The 17,831-nt window shown below is 45.7% G+C and overlaps 1 protein-coding gene across 22 annotated transcripts in view; it reads right to left on the reverse strand.

The window, feature by feature from the left end:
* Positions 1 to 17,831, reverse strand: part of PARD3 (par-3 family cell polarity regulator) — a 527,701-nt gene that overhangs the window by 189,830 nt on the left and 320,040 nt on the right. For 15 of the 22 annotated variants that reach the window (XM_084756601.1, XM_084756603.1, XM_084756611.1 and 12 more), the window contains 4 exons: positions 16,319 to 16,508; positions 9,644 to 9,795; positions 8,635 to 8,679; positions 3,716 to 3,943 (listed from right to left, as the gene is read on the reverse strand). In XM_084756601.1, coding sequence (XP_084612727.1) covers positions 3,716 to 3,943; positions 8,635 to 8,679; positions 9,644 to 9,795; positions 16,319 to 16,508 — 615 coding nt within the window. The remainder of the gene's footprint in view (positions 1 to 3,715; positions 3,944 to 8,634; positions 8,680 to 9,643; positions 9,796 to 16,318; positions 16,509 to 17,831) is intronic. The other 7 variants (XM_084756613.1, XM_084756620.1, XM_084756604.1 and 4 more) reach the window with 2 other exon arrangements.

The raw sequence follows: 17,831 nt of genomic DNA on the forward strand, positions 1-17,831 counted from the left end.
GATCCATTATTCCTGCCCACCATATGCTCTACCCAACCCGGCCCCAGCCTGGGACTCTCCTACCACTGACACCAAAGTTCACGCAGGCTTTTACGAAGGGCCCTGCATCCTCATGGGATGACTGCCTGCCTACCCAGAGACCTTTGCATAGACGATGGTCCTCTTTTCAAAAGAAATATTCAATGGAGGGTTGGTATTCTCATTTCAACAAGTGACTACAACAATCACACGAGGGAGTGCCTTCTGCCCAGCTCTTTATAAAACTTGGACGTGTACAAAGAGCCACAGAGGTACAGGCCCACCCAGGCCAGGATGCAGAGGAAAGGACTGAAGTGACAGGAAGAACACAAGCAACACTTTAGAGAAGACAGTTTAGAAGGCAGAGGAGGAGATGAGACCATTGACCTGTCTTGTACCAGAGAGCAGAGAAACCCTTCCTGTCCCTCTTCGTATGTGAAGGTGGTCATCTCCTGATACCAGCAGCCATCCGCTCCTGAGTCCTTTAAAGGGAATCAAAAGTCTTACGGTGCACCGGGAGGCTAGTACATGCCAAGCCTCGTGTGGGCACAGCAGAAAGAGCTGCGCATGCTAGCCATGCTGTGTGCTCTCTCTCTCTTTCCCTCTCTCTCCTTCCCTCCCCTCCTCCACACCAGCAATGGCTATGCCTGCCCACCACCTACAGTCTCCAAAACAATAATGGGACCCTGCACCTTGCTGAGCCCAAGGTAGGGGACTAAGGGCTGCAGAAGATACAAGGTAGCTTCCTTTGCAAACTCCACAGGAGGTGTGAGAGGCTGGCAGGCAGAGGCATCTGCATAGGCAGGAGAGTAATGACAGAAAGAGGGTGACAGGTCTCAGGTGGTCTTCTGCTTCCCAGAGGCTCGGCACACAACTCCACACATGCAGATCTGGACATCCAGATCTTTGAAGTCGCAAGCGAAAAAACTAAGGCCCCGGGGATTAAGGAGTTTGATCCAAATCCAACCTCTGCTGGATGCCCCCCAAAGCCCTCATCAGAGCCTGTCCTGAAATGTCCAAAAGCTATTTTTACTCTCCACTTTTAATGCCCAACACCGTGGTCTGACAAATGATGCTAATGGTTGGACTTTTGAAGACTGTTTAAGTTACATTTTTATTGTGTGCATGTCTTTTTGCGTGTGTGCATGCGTGTGTGTGTGTGTGTGTGTGTGTGTGTGTGTGTGTGTGTGTGTGTGTACCATATACCATATGGAGGCCAGAGAGCAATTTGTGGAAACCACTCCTTTACTTCCAGCTTATGGGTCCTGAGGATGAATCTTAGGTCATCAGGTTTGGTAGCAAAGACCTTTACCCACCCCACCCGACCCTCACCGAACCGTCTCTCTGGGTTCCTGGGGCTCCTGCGTATGATTTTAAAAGAGGGGCAGCTTGCACGAAGGAGTGAAAGCAGATGTTCACCTCAGTGGAGAACTCCAGGAGCTGACCTAGAGCTAAACACGACTGGGTTCAGATGGCAATTTTACAAGCATCCTTTATCAAAGACTGGCTCAATAGTGTCGTTACCAGAAGGAAATTCTACAAGTTTGTAGGGTTTAAAGCAATTGTGCTGCCCAACTCTAGACAGGAAATCCAGAACCACGGTCTAACAAGCCTCTTTTCTTTGGTCTTCTAAAGAAATTTATTCTATTAATAAATACATGTATTTATTTATTAATAATGCAAACTGACTAACCTAGAGGGTGTCTTTTGTTCACATGCAGTCCATCTCCTGTTATGTTTAAGTGAGGAACACATCAAGTGAGGAGACTGAAGTTCATGGGAGCATTAAAAACACTTTAACCAGAACAAGAAAACATGATTACATGTAGACACTATGTGTTGATGGGGCCAACGTGCCCCGCCTTCTGTTAAATACACACCTATCTCTATCAGAATCTAAAGGTGTCGGCCGATACTGTTTGACAGGACAAGGAGCCCTGCTTACAGCGGAGGCCCTGCGGGAGCGACAGCATGGTGACTCAGGGTATTTAAGACGGGGCCTGGCAGCTAAAGGAGGAAATATGTTCTTCATCTGGCAAGAAAAGGATGCGTCTGTTTGAATTCCCAGGCTGGTTATAGTGCAAAGACGGGCTAGATGCAGACAAAGGACAAGGGGTGCGCAGCCATCCTCTCCCTGAGTTTTGCTCTGCGTATTCTGTTAGTCAGAAATATTCATGTCCCAGACAGAACATGCTACATGCTATAGGTGAAAAAAATGATGCGGTTACGCTTGAAATCTCCTCGAGATGCTTTGTTTACTTAATGCCCTCCCTCCCTGCCACGATCCGCCTTAGGAGTGTGTGCCATGTGCTGGGAGATATCTCTCCAAATGTGGAAAGGGAAGTGATTTATATCCCACAGCAATGGCCCCTTGGTCTTGGTTTGACGTCAGGCTGTGGAGCCTGCGGCTTTTCTTATAGATAAGTCGCATTTGGGCGTTAACTCCTAAGTTGTAACCTCATTTCCTTCTCCAGACACCACACTGCATGGCTGGGGTGTTTGGATGCTGTCAACACAGTGTAATTAGCTACACAGGCACGGTTATCCTGAGCCCCCGTAATGGAGAAAGCAGAAGCATCAGGTATGGGAAGCTATAGGAAGAGGCAGGCAACCAGGACGGGCGGGGCTGCAGCTCACTGGGAGAGCACCTGCCTTGAATGCTTGAGGTCCCAGGCTCATCCCCAGGACCAGAAACAAACAAACAGACAAAAATTAAAGGAAAAATGGTCATTGAGGGGACGGATATGATGAAAGCATGCAGTGTGCCTGCATGAAAACACCACAGGAAAACCTATTGTTTTGTACAATTCATGCATGAACAAAATAAATATAGTTAAAAAGAATAAATATAAACTAGCAATTGTAGATTAAACTAACCAATAACACCTGCTTTTACAATTCCTAAGTTCTTGTCTTCTAAGCAAGTACTTCCCTGACCTAAAAAATTGCAAATAAATGTTTAAACACATGCATAGACACATACACACGCGCACGCACGCACATACACACAGTTTTTTGAGACTGGATTTCACATTGTAGCCCTGGCTGTCTGTCTGTCCTGGAACTAACTCTATGGATCATGCTGGCCTCAAATTCAGAGACCCACCTGCCTCTGTCTCCTGAAAGCTGAGATTAAAGGCATGCGCCACTACCAACCACTCAGCTAAATGATAATTTTTAATGTGAATTTTATCCATCAATATACACCAATTTAAAACTGAGTTTTAGCAGAAAATTACACTATACAAAGGAATAAACCAAGTTCATGGTGAGACAGATTACATTTTCAACACACCCCTATGTTTTCCAAAATAACTTGGTGAGAGCAATGGTTTTAAGTTTTGTTTTGTTTTGTTTTGTTTTTTCTCCTATCCTCCAATGTTGCTTTAACTCTGGATGAAAAGGCAACTCCTTGGTGAGCATAGCTGGGCAGGCCTGCGTTCCCTAGCACTGGAGGGGCTGAGCAAAGCTTTCAAGTTCAAGGCCAACCAGATCTATTGAAGAGGAGGACTCAGTCTAGAAAGACAGCCTCTCCTAACTGCCCCTGCATGAAGTCGGCTTCACACGGTGCGAAAGCCCGGGAGGGGACTTGAAAGAGAAAAAGGACTCAAGGACAACTGATCCCTTATTCGCGGCACATTCTGAGGGGCACTGATCGGGCCGCCAAGCTGTTCGCCATCACAGCCACCACACTCACGGGTCTCCATGCCTTCATCGTCGTCCTCCACCACGGGCTTGTCGTACGACTTGTCGATGGCGGCCCGGAAGCTCTCGTTGCAGCCTCTTCCTCGGATGATCCGTGGCCGTGGGCGGTGGAAAGGAATGTTCCCGTTCAGTGTCACCTCGGCCACGGCAGTCTGCAAGCTTTCTAAGGAGCTGGATTTCTTCAGACCCAAGGAGGGTCCCACGTCTCTACTCGGGGAGCCTTGGAGGGTCAGAATGATACAAGATTAGTGAGGCAGAAGTGACAGCTTCAGATCCAAGTATCTACGCCCCGGGGACCCTGCAGGGATAAAGTCATTGGCTCCGTGACGAGTACTAGCACATGGGTGTAAAATAAAGAATAACAACATTAGTTAATGTAATTTTTTTCACATATATATTAGGTTTTTATAATATTTCCGTTTGGAAAAGTTCTAAAATAATTCATTTCTATCTGAGGAAATGAAATCTTTATCAAATCATTGTCCAGTGTAATGCATAGACAAACTGGAACAACTCTCACTGATATTTAAGATGCAGATGCGCTGAGGAGGCTGCAGGAGAGCTGTCTCTGCCGTTTAACTGCGGCACCTTTCTGTGGTGCAAAGTTATTAAGAACAGAAAGAGGCCATTGCAGTCACAGGACACTCATTGCCATCAGAAACAGTCCCGGGGGGCTACGAGCCACCAGCATACTCAGCTGGCACCATGTAGAAAGGCGACTCTGGGGAACAGAGTGCCGGTCTGACCAGACAAGTCACAGAAGGGCGTCTCTCCCAGGAGACACAGAACTGTTGACACACTAGGGAGTTAAAACTTTTGCTTTCACTTCTTGAGGCTCCAAGGCAGTAGGGCTGGAGACACCAGCCGCACCTGGCTTAGCAGGGCAATCAAGGCTGTTTTCCTTAAGCAAAGGAGGCAGCTCCATCCATCACGGCCTGACCTGGCAGGCCGGGGTGGAAGTCGGCAGTCTCTAATGGCTGACACCTCCACCTGGTGGCCAGGTGACAGGGCTGGTTCCTCACTTATCTTCCTAAAAGGATAGAGGTGGGGAGGAGAGAAGGGTGGGGAGACTAAACAGCTGGTCTCCACATGGGGTCACCCACCATAAGCTAGGAAGTAGCTGCCTCACGTTACTACCTGGGAGACAAACGGCAGAGGTGGGCGGGCTCACCACAGCTCAGTGTGCTAAGACATGATGAAAAGTAACTGAAAGTGTCAATGTACGAACTGCCCTCTAATGCTTCATGTGTATTAGATATTTTACCCGATTTTCACCAGGGGAGAACAGTGCTCAGGGAGGGCTAGGGATGCTGAAAATACGAACAGAGACGCAGGCACGATTTTAACAGCGAAAAATATGCTAGAAGTCATCGGTCTTGGGAGCAAACGATGATATATTGCTTTCTCGGTGCAGGCTTGTACGTATTCGGTCGCCTATTTTGTAACTAAAGTACACACCGAGATTTTCTTTCAGGCAGCACCATGTCACCGCTGTTCTCTGTGGCGCGCAAATGACAAATCTTATGTTATTTATAAACGGTACGCCACAGGATGGAAAGTGAACTGCGCTCCAAAAGAAGGGATGATGTCAAGGAATGAACAACAATGGGGGGTGGGAGGAAGGGGGGACTCATTCCACCCTCACGCCCCCTAGAGGCAGCACCCGCAAAAGCTCGCTTCTGAACAAGTTATGCCTGTGAGATTTCAAACCTCCCTATCTGTAGCTGGCTCATGTACAGCATGTATTAGGCAATGTTTCCTGAGGATGCGAGTATCTCTGAAGGTAAAGTCTGTGTATGTGTACCTACAGCAGTGACTTCGCACTTCCTGTTGGGAAGCTAGCTGAGACTTTAATGTACTCAGCAAAAGCTGACAGTGAATTTAAGAAATGGTTTGAGGGTCCTTGTGCATAAGGCAATTCTGGAAAGACAAGTAAATGTGCAGAAAGTTACATAAGCCAGAAAACTCTACAGATACGCCAGACTCTATGTGCCTCAACACACAGAATTAATGCGGTAAATAATTTAGAACCTTCTTTCTCTATATTATAACTATGAATAATAACACTTCAGCATAATGTTGGTAATTGTGAATGGTGCGTTCTTGCCTGGCTGAAATCTGCATAATAAATAGTTTTGTAAAAAGTCAGTCTATGGGGGTGGGGGGTGGGGGTGGGGCGGGGGGGGGGGCGAGAGGGGGCGACCAGCACAGGTACCTGGGCCTTGTTAGTGGAGCACAGCCTACACACTTATTTGCACAAGGTCCACGGCTACTTTCATCCCATCACTGTAAAACCAAGCAGTTGCCTCTTTGCCCAAATTGCTTATTATCTGGTTCTCAATGAAAAGCGCTCACTGCCTCAGTATGACAGACATCGTACATCAAAGAAGAAGCTTTAAGAATCCTGGGTTGGAGACATAGCTTGGGGTCAGAGTGCTTGCTAGCAAGCACAAGGCTTGGATCTCAAGTCCCACTAGGCTCAGCATTTACTATGGTGAACACTGAGACGGCGTCTTCTGTAAACATGGGCAACAGACTAGTCACTGTTACAGGAACAGCAGCATCTTTTCTTTCTGAAAAAAACATTTTAAGGCTCTCATTTACTATCCTTAACTATACATGAACTTTTACATGTTAAAAAAAAAAACATTTTGTTTTTTTTTTGAGACAAGGTTTCTCTGTATAGCCTTGTCTGTCCTGGACTCGCTTTGTAGACCAGGCTGGCCTCGAACTCAAAGAGATCTGAGTGCTGGGATTATAGATGTGAGCCACACCTGGCTTCTGAAACCTGCCTGCTAATAAATATCCCTCTTGGGGAAAAAAATTCTCAGTGAAGGTGTCTTCTACAAAGGGCAAAAAGGAGAGGGGGGAAAAATCTGTTTTCATTACAAGTGGCTTAAAACTAGACAGCTATAAATGCCAAAATGTCAGCCTGCCCTGTCCAAGAGCTCGAGGCTAAGCTATCCAAGAGTCCAGGCAATTCTGAAATGAAGAAACAACTCAGCTGAAAACTGTTCACTACGACACTGGGCAGGGAGAATACAGCCTACAGAATTTACCAATGGAGGTTAAAACTCCCAAACCAAAAAAGCGTCCTGGTATTCCAATTTGATCGTACACACAGAACGGATGTGCACACTCGAACCCAGAAAACGCCCTTCTCCTCTAAGACCAAGTAAAACACAAAAACACACGGCTTTAATAGATGACACAATCTGAATCCGCATCATGAAAGTTTTATGTCATCAGTTAAAAGTCCGCATGCTATTTTTTACTCGCAATAGATTTTCTTTTCCTCACAGTGGGTTTGGGTTTTTCAACTGAACATCCACCAGTTTCACACAACTGGACGGCATGCAACACCACACTGTGGAGGTGTGCAGCTCGGCACACTGAGCACTAGGAACACTGAAGACTAACCACTGCTGTACACATGTAAGCTGCCAAAGACGTGTTCTAGAGCTTCCGTGCAAAGTTTTAATGAATGTTATGTTTTATCAGGAAAAAAAAATAGCTACTTAGGAAGATCCGAGGCTATAGTTAATTGCCCTGAACACAGCCAATCTTGTAATTTATTGAATGCAATTTTATAGTCTAAAATTTACTTCACAGAATATGGTGACGCCAAGAACACCCACAGTAGTCTTTATGCATGTATGTGGAACACACAGGCTGAGACTAATTACTACAGCAGGTTAAAAAGGCAAATTAAAGCTAATACGTGCTAAGTGATATAATTACATTATCCTGGATCTAGAATAATTAAAGCAAGATTCCAAAATACACTAATAAATCATGCATGCTCAACTGCGCACAGCACACTGCCTAATTACACTGACAGACTGTGCTGATTATTTTCATGTAGTAATATAAAACGTTAAGATATACTACACTGCTAAACCTAACCCACGTAGCCCATTATTTCTATGAAATGATTAAGCAGTAAATTCAGAACAGATTCCAAAAGCTAACGAAGCCAAATGCGTCACATAGTTCAAGTTAATGTCAGGGCTAACAATGAGCTAATTCTAGCATCTGAAAAAGACACAGGAGATGGCAGGACCAATACAGGAGCATCCGTAGCAAGCCCAGACACTGTCACTTAGTGGAAAATGTTCATGGAGGACGGTGGTTCTCTTCCTCCCGAACGCTGCGACCCTTTATTAGAGCTCCTCAGATTCCACTGAACCCGATCATACAATTATCTCTTTGCTACTTCATAGCTGCAATTTTGCTACTGTTATGAATCATAAAGTAAATATCTGATACGCAGGATGTCTGATATGAGACCCTGTGCTGGTCATTTGGTACCTAAAGGGATTCTGACCCGCTGGTTCAGGTGGTGCTATTTTTCATCTTTTGTTTGGTTTTTAAGACAGGGTTTCCCTGTGTAGCCTTGGCTGTCCTGGACTCACTTTGTAGACCAGGCTGGCCTCGAACTCACAGCGATCCGCCTGCCTCTGCCTCCCGAGTGCTGGGATTAAAGGCGTGCGCCACCACGCCCGGCTGCTATTTTTCAAATAAAAACCGATACTTGGAGCATGGACAGTAATTAGGACATCATATAAGGACTAAAGAACTTAAGAGATATTTCCTTAAGATTTTGATTTTTTTAAAAAAAATCACCATGAAACATTCCTATGCAAGTAAGATTTTAAAAAAAAATCTGAAATTGTTTTTAACATGGTAGAGGGAGCCTATTCCATTCCATCTGCTATACATATCGCTGATAAATTTCTCATAACAACAACACAAAAGTATTTTCTGCTGCAATTCGATTTCCCGTAACAAAAGTGTCTGAGTGTGACCGGAATGCTGGGGTTTACATGTAGCATGACTGGCAGATCTATAATCACGGCGAGCGCCGCGGACCACGGTTTCCATGGCAACGGCCTAACTGTCCATTCTTACCTGCTCTCTGGTCATCCACTGTATTGAGTTTAGTCTCGTCAGCTACTGTTAAAAGGTAAATGTATAACCGTTAGCCCAGTTAGTCCCCAGAGCTGAACATGCTTCAACCCTCCCCCAATTTTGACTGTTAGAGCACACAACTCTTAGGCAATATTCCATGCAAATAAAATGAAACCTCAAGCAAACATTCATAATCAAAAATAAAGGGAGAAAAATAAGCAGTGTCTTCATGCAGTGTGCGGTCACTTCATCTCACAGACATGTTATTTTTATGTTAGTGTATCACCGTTAGCCAAGGGAATGCACTGTCCAATTATAGATATTTCTGATTAATTAATGCTTTTAGTCTTGAAGTTCAAACAGCCACCAGAAAACAGCATAAGTTATGGTTGATTAACAAAGGTTTTTTTTTTTTTTTAAATAATTTAGTTTATACCTGTATTAACTGAATTATTTTGTGGGGTAGATTTTGATTTAAGGGAGACGCTACCTGGTTGTCTAACTCAACGACTAGGGTTATTTTCTTCCTCCTAAATTCCTTCTGGAATATATTCTCTCAAGTTACTAATCTGGTTCAAGGCCGCAGTTGTTACAACACAAGGAGTTGTATCAATTAGCACTTCAAGGAGAGCGGTCAGCGAGAGAGCGCACTGGCACCTAAGCCCCAGACATGGATTGAGATAATGGTTTTCTCCAAACGTTTCCTCGTTAAAAATCCCCACCAAATACAACCTCAAGGGAAGCTGCTTCTCAGACAGACAAAGTGGTAAAATGCAGCTACAAGGATGCAGTGTGACCTGCATCCTCTCTCATCCGAAAGCCCACGTCAACACACTGCTTACCAGGTCGATATGCTACGAGAGGCAGGATGGGTATCTTTGCCAAATTGCCACATTTTAAATTTATCTCCTCTATTGTTAAAAATAAATAGAGATGTGTTTGGGACCATCAGTTCCTTCCCGAAGCGCCCAAACCTTACGCAATGAAGACTCATGGAGATTGTACTCACTACCTAAATCCATGCTCTTTGACTTCCGTGTTTTAACGAAATCCAATTGACTGGCATCTGAAAATTGCTTTGTGCGTTTTTCTGACATACTCTGGCGTCCAAATCCTTCTCGTTGAAAAGCAAGAACGGGATCAACATCTGGACTCAAAGAGCTGGGGTGAAAAGAAAGAAAAAAAAAAAAACATGAAAGTATTTACTAAAAAGTAGAGACACTCAGCTTTAGGAAAGATCATGTATCTTTTAGATACATGTTAATTAAGGATTTAAACTAAACAACACAATATACCACTTTTTTAAAAGGTGAGTGAATGGAAAGATAAAAATTAAAAATTTGATTTTAACATTAAAGTAACTCTGTGGGTGTAATTTTTCTTCTCCACTTCCCTCTGGGCGTTTCTTCACTGTACTGATGATACATAACCTTTCTGCTATTGTTATTTGGGAGACATTGGAAAGCTGCATATTTGACAAGACTCGCCTTGTACAATAACATATAGCCATACAAATCGCAATTTAGCAATTTTTTTTTTTCAAGACAGGGTTTCTCTGTGTAGCCCTGGCTGTTCTGGAGTCACTTAGTAGACCAGGCTGGCCCCAAACTCACAACAATCCACCAGCCTCTGCCTCTCGAGTGCTGGGATTAAAGGCGTGTGCCACCACTGCCCAGCTAGCAATTTTTTTTAAGCTGTGTTCTGAAGGAAACAAGCACAGAGACCCACAACTGGACAATGTATAGACAGAAAGATTTTGGAACATCCAAAATGAGATGTCTTCATCAAACCCCTCAAGACTCAGTTAGCTACGCTGAAGAGGAGACAGAAAGATTGTAAGAGCCAGAAGGGACAGATGACTCTAAAACTAAACAGCATCTTCCAGAAACAACAAGGCTGGCCACATCTGAACTCACAGGAGCTGTGGCTGCATGCAGAGGGCCTACAAAGGTCCAAGCCAGGTGGGGTCCCAGCACTGAGAAGAAGAAGCAGACCTAGGCTGCAATCCCTAACCAAGAAGCTACCGGCAACTGGCACCCACCCGCACAAGAAAATTTAATTTTCTCCAATAGAGTCTCTTTGGGTATATGTTAACCATATTTAATGGCCCAATGCCCAGCAGCAGATGGCCAACACAAAACACACTCACTGGTCTTTTTGTAGACTTTTTTGTCTAATATTGCTATATTCGGGCTTTTTTGGCAGGGGCAGTGTCTTACTGATATATTGCTTGTGTATTATGGTCTACAATTTTGTGCTCTTATGATGTATCTCTGTGTGTGTGTTTCTTGAGTATTCTTTATTTTTTGTTTTGTCTGTTTTCCTGTTTGTTTTTTTTTAAAGATTTATTTATTTATTATGTATACAGCGCTCTGCCTGCATGTAACCTGTGGGCCAGGAGAAGGTATCAGATCACATTATAGATGGTTGTGAGCTACATTCTGGCTGCTGGAAATTGAACTCAGGACCTCTGGAAGAGCAGTCAGTGCTCTAAACCTCTAAGCCATCTCTCCAGCCCCTTCCTGTTTGCTTTTTAAGGAGAGAGAAAAAAAAGGGTATCGAGTTGGGTTAGGTAAGGAGAGGGGAAGGGACTGGGAGAAGTTGTAGGAGAGGAAACTATGATCAGAAAATATTGCATAAAAAAAATAATCTGATCATGGTGTGTGTGTATGTGTGTGTGTGTGTGTGTGTGTGTCTGTGTGTCTGTGTGTATGTCTGTGTGTTATTGTGTTTCAGGACAGAGTGAGTAGGGACTACACTTTCATGAGTGTGTAGCCCCTTCTGAAATAGCCAAATGCCTGAAAAGGTGTCAACTCAGTAAATTTCCAAAAAGAAACCTTGCTGTAACACAGCAAGCAGATGCCGGAGGTGCACACACAAAGGGCTGACCGCCCTGAAGGAGGCAGGAAAAGCACGGCTACATTTAGATGACATCTGACTTGGGTGGCGCCAACACGGTCTCTCATGCAGCGGCTCGCAGGTAGCAGGTGTTCGGCAGGTTTCCCCACATGGACTTGCTCGTCTGTCTAAGCTCTGCGATGCTTTAACAAGCACTACTAGGTGCTCTGACCCAGTTCCACGTATGCACATGGCCTTGCCTCTACATGCAGCACACTGATTAAACACATACAACGGCTCTCCTTCATGGGACAGAGCTCACATGCCTCCCTGGCAGGTGGGAAATGACCTATGGTGGAATTTCAACGCTGTGTTGCCAGAGGGTGGCAGTGTTTGAGGGGATGTCACAGAGCCTTGCTGAAGGGAGGTGTGCCTCTGGGGGTGGGCTTTGAGGAGTTTACAACTTCCAGCTCCCTCTCTGGGTATGGATAAGCTGGGATAAGGTTGAAGCTGGGATCTCTCAGCTTCCTGCTGGGGCCACCCGCTCTCACACTCCTTCTGCCATAGTGGACGTGCCTTCTGGAACTGTGGCCTCCATGTGCTCCATGGAGCAGCCGTCTCATCTCTCAAAGCTAATGAGATAAGTCAAGAATGTAGGGTGAAGGCCCCTTGTATACTATGTTAGCGGTGAAGATGAGCTACCTCAGATTAGCGTAGTGATAACCAGTGCTGGTGTCTCTTGGCCACCAAATATGGAGCAGGGTGCACATGTGAAACAAGGCAGGTGAGCAGCATCAGGGATTTAGAGGAGTATGTGCTCACAAGGTCAAGGGAGAGGAGGCATCTCAGCAGTCTTGCCTGAGCCAGGATTGAGGAACACAAAAGAAAACCTAACCCCAGAGATCAGCCAAGGTCAAGGCAACAGTTTCTTTCTTTTCTTTCTTTCTTAAGGATTTGTTTATTTATACAGTATTCTGACTGCATGCATGGCAGCACACCAGAAGAGGGCACCAGATCTCACTACAGATGGCTGTGAGCCACCTTGTGGTTGCTGGGAATTGAACTCAGGACCTCTGGAAGAGCAGCCAGTGCTCTTAACCTCTGAGCCATCTCTCCAGCCCCCAGATTCTATTTTTGTTTTAATATTATTTAAGATTTGTTTTTATTTTAATTATATGAGCATCACACCTGTGAGAGAGGGTTCCCTCGAGGGTCCGGAAGAAGATGCCAGACCTGGTGCCGCTGAGCTCCAGGTGGTTGTAAGCAGTGATCATTCATCTGACGTGGGTGCTAGGGACCGAACTCAGGCCCTGGGAAGAGCAGCAGGTGCTCTTAACTGCTGAGCCATCTCTCCAGCCTGCAGGTTTTTTGTTTTTTTTTTTTTTTATAACGCTAGCCTATGTCTCAAACGCACGTAATTTTGCAAGTGCTAAAGTTTCAATCTTTTCATGGGCAGTTTGAATTTCCAAGGAATAGTGTCGTATTTGTCCAGCATTTGATAAAGATACCCGATAATTTCCAGAGCAAGAGACCCCAGCATTAGGAGGTGTAGTGTCGATCCTTTTAGCTGTGGCAGTCAGGAGGGAAAGCCACGGGGGGTTCTCTGTGAGTTTAAGGTCAACCTGGTCTACATAACGAGTTCTAAGAGTATGTGTAAGACCCTGTCTCAGAGACAAATCAAACAAAAGACAGCTGCAAGACCGGCATGACTGAATTCCGAATCAACTCACTTGAGAAGCAGTGATTCTTCCCTATGTTAAAGTGGACGTCTTGGTTGCTTAGCAAGAAGCGTTTGCGAAAAACATTGTGCAACATTTTAAGAACTGCAATAAGGCATCAGATTTGTAGACAATGGGTTTGAAATATAGTTATTTATTGATGTTTGTGCACATATGCATATTTGTGTATGTGTGTGTGGTGGGCTTGCATTGCTCACCTGTGTGTATGCACATATGTATGTGTATGTATGTGTGTCTGTGTGGTGGGCTTGCATTGCTCATTTGTATGTGTGTGGTAGGTTTACATTGCTCACCTGTGTCTACGTGTGCACACATGTGTGTGTGTGTGTGTGTTTATGTGTATGTGTGGTGGGCTTGCGTTGCTCACCTGTGTGTGTGCACAGGCCGTAAGTCAGCACGTGTGTATCTTCCTCAGTGCTCTCCAGTTTATTTACTGAGGCACAGTCTCTGGCTAACCTCAGAGCTCAAGAGTGTTGCTAGTCCAAGGTCACTAGCCTGTTCCTGGGACCCCTGGTTTCCATCTGCAGGGTGGGGGTATTACAGAAGCATCTGGGTCTGCCCGGCAGCGATGTGGGTGCCGGGGGCCCACACTCAGGCCTTCCTGCTTGTGTGGCCAGTCCTGTATCCACTGAGTCATCTCATCGGCTCCATGAGTTGATTTATTTTTGACGGGGTCCTTCTGTTACCCAGGCTGGCTTTAAACTTCGACCCTCCTTGGTACTAGGAGAGCAGGTATGCACTACCACACCCTCTGAAATACAGTTCTAACAGAAAGTTCCAGCATAGAATTTCCAAAGTAATTTAAATTCCTCTTGACGTTGCTTAAAATCTCTACTTAGCATACTTTCAAGTTCACTTTCTATCCTCCTAAATAATGCTGTTATCAAAATTAGAATTTGCTGCTGTATTTTCTCCTCCCCTTAAAAAAAACAGGTAATGTCCCCTGCATACATTACTAGGTTGAGAAAAGTATATTCTATTAGTTAACAACTTTAAAATGCAGCCCTTCGACACATTTAGCCTCCCACAACTATGCAGTCAAGTATAAACGGACATATTTTAAAATGTCAAATGAGCTTGCAAATTAATAAGAGACTTAAAATAACTAAATATTCTTAAAATGTGACATAATTAATTTTTCCTGATTAATATACGCATTAAACCTCTTTCAGACACAATAAACAGCAACACTAGAATATTATCAAGATAGAGCACAGGCTTGCAGAGGCCTCTCTGAAGGAGCTGTAGCCCCTTCGCCCCATTACTGAAATCCCAGTTATTAATCTTGTCTCGTTGACCTGATGGTTTTGTTTGTTTGTTTTTTAACACTTTCACTGGAGTTAATTAAGGGAGAAACTGTCAGACTGGAAAAGCGGGCGTTCTCAGCTCCATGGCTGAACAGATAGCACGCACGTTCAGATAACCCTTCACTTACACTTCCCCCTTTGTCCTATATTTCCAAAGGGAAAAAACACCATAAAAGTCCTCACCGTTGTTTGTTTTTCAAATCTACTATAGGGACATGAATGCCCCAAGCTGTCCCTGAAAGCCGACTACGCCCTCTTGCTAACGCAGATCCATCCCTATGTCCCCTTCACGGCCTTATCATGGTAGAGACACAGACGTTGTTGTCTCCTTAAAGAACACTGTGGACACAGACACAAACTGCCTTTCCACACTGACTTACAGGGAGACTCAAGCTACAGTCAGGTTAAGAGCATCTGTGATTGCTGCTGCCCGCCCTCCCCATCCGCCCCCCTCCCCCCAACACCCCCAGTCAGAAGACTCATCCAAGGCTAAGCTACTGTTATCATGTGGCCTCCTGGTCAGCTCTACTTTTATATCCCGTGTTTTCCAAAAGAGAATTAAAAGGCAAGAAACAAAAGCTGGAGAGGAACTTTACAAGGGCCCAGGAGCAGGCTAAGGTCTTTCAAGAGAGCTTGGGTTAGCAGGGTTAGCAAACATATTAACCATGTTTTCTTCCTGAGACCATATAAGGAGGAAGAGGAGGGTGGGGAGGAGAGAAGGGGGAAACCAGGCAGAAATGTCTGTCCTGTCCTTAGCACCTCCAACCTCACAGCTGATGTGACACAGGTGGGGAGTGAGGAGGAGGACACCCAGTCAAAAGAGCTTTGCTTGATAACACGCTTTTCTACCAAGCATGGAGACTAAAGAACGGGGTGATGGTTGGGGTGATGGTTAACGATCACACGTGGTGAATAGCATCGAATGCTTCCTTCTACTGTGGCAAAGGCAAAAAAAGAAAAAAAAAAAAGGAAAAGAAACACTAGGACAGTAGCCACAAAGACAAAGTACCTGCCAGAAGCACCTCAAAGCCTGGGGAACAGTAACACTGTAACACCACAAAGCCTGGGGAACAGTAACACTGTAACACCACAAAGCCTGGGGAACAGTAATGTTGTAACACCACAAAGAGAAGCTGAGGGTCCCAATATGCAGCCTCGCCAACTGCCACGCTCCAGGATCGGTGAGGGGTTGGGAGCAGCACTGAGGATGACACCTGATGCCCACTGTGTTTTATGTCAACCTGACACAGACCAGAGTCATCTGAGAGGAGAGAACCTTAACCGGGAAAACGCCACAGTGAGATCAGGCTGTGGGCAAGCCTGGAGTGCACTTTCTTAATCAGTGATCAATTTGGGAGGGCAGAGGTCACTGTGGGTGGTGCCATCCCTGGGCCGGTGGTCCTGGGTTCTATAAGAAGACAGGCTGAGCAAGCCATGACGAACAAGCCAGTGAGCAGTGCTCTCCACGGCCTCTGCGTCAGCTCCTGCCTGCAGGTGCCTGCCCTGTCCTCCTTCGGTGATGAGCAGTGATAAGTTATAGTGTTTTCAATAGAAACCCTAACTAAGACACAAACCTACGGCTTCTACCTGCGCACTCACAGGGGAGCAAGCACATGCCAACACATGTGACACGTATGCACATACTCCCCAGACAAACAGAAACCGCTGGTAAGTTTCCTCTAGTTCCTAAGCACATTAATTACTAATTTTTAATCTACTGTTGGATCAATTTGAGAACTGGTTAGATACTGTTCATCCAGTAGGAAGCCCCGGCCCTGGGCTGCTAGCTCGCTCACTCACCAGTCGGCTGAGTCGCTGATGGCAGCCTTGGCCCACGTGCCGGCCTCCGTCATTATGAATCCCACATCATCGTGGGAGCTGGAGGAGGACTGGTCAGAGAGGTGAGGCGGGAGCACCGGCAGCCTGTCATCTTCGATCATAACGGTGTCATCATGTGGCATGTTCACCGTGGGGGACAGCTGGCATTTACCTGACCGGTGAAAAAGAAATTCTAGATGTCAGTGTAGGCGCCACGCCGGTTAATTCTACATACTTACTACATAAGGAGAGCCCTAAGCCTTGACACGCCTGCCCAACCCGGCGGGATGAAGGAATTGAGGGTGCTCAGTTCCCGCGAAGGGATGTCAAACGCAAACCTCGGGTCCCCGCGACTGCTTCTGCAGCGCGGCTGCACAGCCTGTGGCATGGTACTTGACTTCTCTGGCTTTAGGTTTCCCAAAGACAAGGATTACCTCCAAAATGGCTTAATGTGAACCCAACACCCTCTGGGAAGTTTTATCAGGAAATCTGAAGGGAAACCCCACAAACTCAAGGGGGATCATCTACCTATGTACCTATTGGGTAACTCCTGCAGGGTAGACAAGGGCTAGGTGACATCATCGCTGTGCTGAGTGAGTCACACCCTAATGAAGAAGGAAACATTCCTACAGAGCAGGGTAACGTCAGCGTGGGGACTGTGCCAGCTGGGTCTATCTGTGCGCGTGTGTGGGTTTGATTGTTGAAGAACCTCAACAGAATTTATCAGAGCTAGGTTTGGAATGGCGGCTATGACTTTCCTACCAAAAGAAATGATCCCGGAAAGTGGCAATAAAATTGACCCAGGATGACTTCATCTGACACTGGACAAAGCCCGGCATACAAGCCAGGGAGAGTAACTTCGAAATGAGAGAGATCCAGAAGTGAAGAGCGAAGCACAGACCCAGGCGTGTTTTCCTAAGGCTCCAGGGCCTTCCCTGGGAGGAGCGGATGTGAAGACTGATGAGTCAGTTACAAAGGGGCTCAAAGTATCTATGTCCTCTTCTCCAGCCCCTTTCAGGAAAATGTGCTGAGGTTCACTGCTCGTCGTGCCCTTCAGACATCACAAGTGTTCCTGAGGGAGGTTAGGTTTCAAGTCCCCAAGTCCCTAACGGTTCTGCTGCAGAGCAAACCGTGTTCTAATCCCAAAGCCCCCTGTAGCTCTGCAACTCCTCTCCATCTTCCCGCTTGACTTCTGAGCAAGGGTACACTGAATACAAAATTTTGGTCCAGGTGCACTCCTTGTAAGAGGCTGAAATCACAGGACAACCATATGACAGGACACACCAAAGCGTGTTCCCAAGCAAGCAAGGAACCATAAAAATCTCTGTGCCCATCTCATGGGATGACAGAGAACTCTCCCACTAAATCTAATGTCCAAATTTCCTCAGCTAACTATCCTGGCCGGTGCCCGAACAGGAAGTCTGCTGAGCCTTCTCAAGACTCACCGCCATAGCGCACAAGGTGCTCTTTCCCTTCAAAATGAATTGAGTTTTTG

The sequence above is a fragment of the Acomys minous genome (assembly GCF_964271855.1).
Source record: "Acomys minous genome assembly, chromosome: 14".
NCBI lineage: Eukaryota > Metazoa > Chordata > Mammalia > Rodentia > Muridae > Acomys > Acomys minous.